Source organism: Etheostoma cragini, chromosome 9 (assembly GCF_013103735.1).
Source record: "Etheostoma cragini isolate CJK2018 chromosome 9, CSU_Ecrag_1.0, whole genome shotgun sequence".
NCBI classification, from domain to species: Eukaryota; Metazoa; Chordata; class Actinopteri; order Perciformes; family Percidae; genus Etheostoma; species Etheostoma cragini.
The window spans coordinates 8,915,594-8,918,270 of NC_048415.1; the positions used below are offsets into that span (position 1 = coordinate 8,915,594).

Consider the following 2,677-nt stretch of genomic DNA (forward strand, 5'->3'; position numbering starts at 1 on the left):
GAGAGTAAGAGGAGAGAGAGTAGAGGAGAGATCCAACACAGGCACGGCTTTACAGAAGAAATGGGTCATGTAACGCAACCATGGTTAGAACCAGGGCAATCTTGGTCCATTGAAACCAATGCAGAGGTCCGTGTATCGATGTAGCTGTATCTGTGATAATACAACCAGACCCAATTTGTATCGGTGAATCTTTACACCCCTAATAGACATTTTTAAGCTAGCATTTGTCTACTTCAACTTTAGATGTAATTTTCCTAAGACCGAGCAGTGCAGTATTAAACTGATGTTGATGTTTTAAAGGACGGAGGCTTCCAACGTAGAGAAGATCACCACCAGGCTGCTGAAGGCTGGAGCCAAACCTGACCAGATCGGCATCATCACCCCGTATGAGGGACAGCGCTCCTACCTAGTCCAGTACATGCAGTTTAGTGGCTCCCTGCACACCAAACTCTATCAGGTAGCACACACATCTGAGTAACCTCCTGGTTAAAGATGTATCTATTATCCTTTGTATTTTATTGAGCGGAGAATACATTAAAATGTATTGTAAACTTGAATTATGATGTGTGGTTGTTCTGTGGTGTTGAAAAAATAAATAAATTGGTTCCTCTGTTTTTAATATTCAATCTCCCCCTCATCCTCTTGTTCTGTCCCAATATAGCAAGTGGAAATAGCTAGCGTGGACGCCTTCCAGGGCAGAGAGAAGGACTTCATCATCCTGTCTTGTGTTCGTGCCAATGAGCACCAAGGCATTGGCTTCCTGAATGACCCACGTCGTCTCAACGTGGCGCTGACCAGAGCCAAGTAAAAACCTTCACAGTGGATGATTACGACACACCCAGCTCATTTGTTTATGATGAGCTACTTAGATTTCCCATGAAGAAAGCTAATTAACAATCCAGCAAATCAGATACTGTTGACAGCCAGACTGTGAAAAATTCAGCTTGGTGACTTTGTAACAAACTTGACTATTTAGATTAGATATGTCTACTATTGTTTGTATGTAGGTGTCTATAGTACAAATGATTAGACCCCTAGATCTTCTATACACAAGAACTTATGCCAGGACAATTTAAAGTGCCCATGTTATGAAAAATAACTTTTTTTCTTGTGATTAATTTGTGTTGCTGGTGCTTCCACACACATACAAACATGGGGGGGAAAGCTATTTAGAGTGAGATTCGGGTTTCTGAATGTCCTGTCTTCAGTCTCCGGGTGAGCTGTTTAAAATCTGCACAGCTTCTACGTCACTAGCCGAGACGAGGTGGCTAACCGTAGCATGCTAGCTCGTTTTCAATGGCAAAACACTGCTACGACACACACTACTCCACCATAATCTCCAAAAGAACTACTTCCATGTCCATGTTCTTCAGGTATTCCACAACTGCGCCCTCGTTTAGAAGATGTGTCCCAGCATTCCTGCCTTGTACTGACCAAAGTTGGAGAAAAAGATATCTAGCTGATGTTAGCCGTACCTAGCTACTGCGCAAAGAAGTGAGATGTCTCACTCTGTAACTAAAACAGAGACCTAAACACACAGGGTGAAAAGAGGATCTGCAGAAATGTGCATAACAAAAAAATGTGGTGTTTTTTGAAACTGAAACCATGTAAACCTATTCTGGTAGAACCTCAAAATACAATTATGAACCTGAAAATGAGCATAATATGGGCGCTTTAAAGGATGTTGTTGAGAAACATTTCGACACAGTTTTGTCTAATACAAAATTTCTATCCCATTCCTGAGCAGCAGTTTTGTGTATGTTTTGAATGTAGGTATGGTGTGATTATCGTGGGAAACCCCAAGGCCCTCTCCAAGCAGCCACTGTGGAACAACCTGCTGAACAACTACAAGGAGCAAAAAGTCCTCGTGGAGGGACCCCTCAACAACCTGAGGGAGAGCCTCATGCAGTTCAGCAAGCCACGCAAACTGGTCAACACCATCAACCCTGTGAGTAAACAAACTACTGTGGGATTCACTAGTGAAAATAATTGTTTGTTTCAGCCCTAAATCTGTCAATTATGCCACTGTATGAAGGAGCAATTGTCTGGTGTTTTCCAGGGGGGGCGTTTTATGAGCAACGCAATGTACGATGCCCGTGAGGCCCTCATCCCTGGCTCCGCCTATGACCGGAGCAGTGGTATTTATTTATTCATTTATTTTATTTAATAACTTGTGGTTTGACCGAGATAACTGTCCAGCAAAAGCAGGCTTTCTTGGTAAAAGGTTTTCTTTGTAAAAAAACTGACAAGTCTTGTTCTGTGTGCTTTCTTTCAGCCGGGCGTCCGTCCAACATGTACTTTCAAACTCACGACCAGATTGGGATGATTGGAGCAGGACCCGGTCACATGGCTATGAATATTCCCATACCCTTGAACTTGGTGATGCCACCAATGCCTCCACCCAGTTACCTAGGTCAGACCAACGGCCCTGCTGCAGGTACAGTACAACACTAAAATGGTCCACTGAACCTTTGCATAATCTGAACATGAGCAGATTTTAGTCCACAAACAAAAAGACAATACATGTCGAGCAGAACTTAGCACAAGACACAACACAGAAGCCAAGCTAACAGAATCCATACATAATAATTTTAGTGCTGACATGTACACTCACCGGCCACTTTATTAGGTACCCCATGCTAGTAACGGGTTGGACCCCCTTTTGCCTTCAGAACTG

At 43.1% G+C, this 2,677-nt stretch overlaps 2 protein-coding genes across 2 annotated transcripts in view; one reads left to right on the top strand and one right to left on the bottom strand.

Annotated features, from left to right (window-relative positions):
- LOC117950817 (regulator of nonsense transcripts 1-like) overlaps window positions 1-2,677 on the bottom strand; it is a 17,930-nt gene that overhangs the window by 4,500 nt on the left and 10,753 nt on the right. Inside the window, exon 17 of the mRNA XM_034882162.1 lies at window positions 2,369-2,480. Within this exon, the coding sequence (XP_034738053.1) occupies window positions 2,369-2,480 (112 nt within the window). The remainder of the gene's footprint in view (window positions 1-2,368; window positions 2,481-2,677) is intronic.
- On the top strand, window positions 221-2,479 carry LOC117950321 (regulator of nonsense transcripts 1-like). Its single transcript, XM_034881259.1, has 5 exons — window positions 221-457; window positions 662-804; window positions 1,774-1,948; window positions 2,060-2,138; window positions 2,276-2,479. Exons 1-5 carry the CDS (start codon window positions 419-421, stop codon window positions 2,452-2,454), a joined length of 615 nt encoding a protein of 204 aa, XP_034737150.1. The 5' UTR covers window positions 221-418; the 3' UTR covers window positions 2,455-2,479.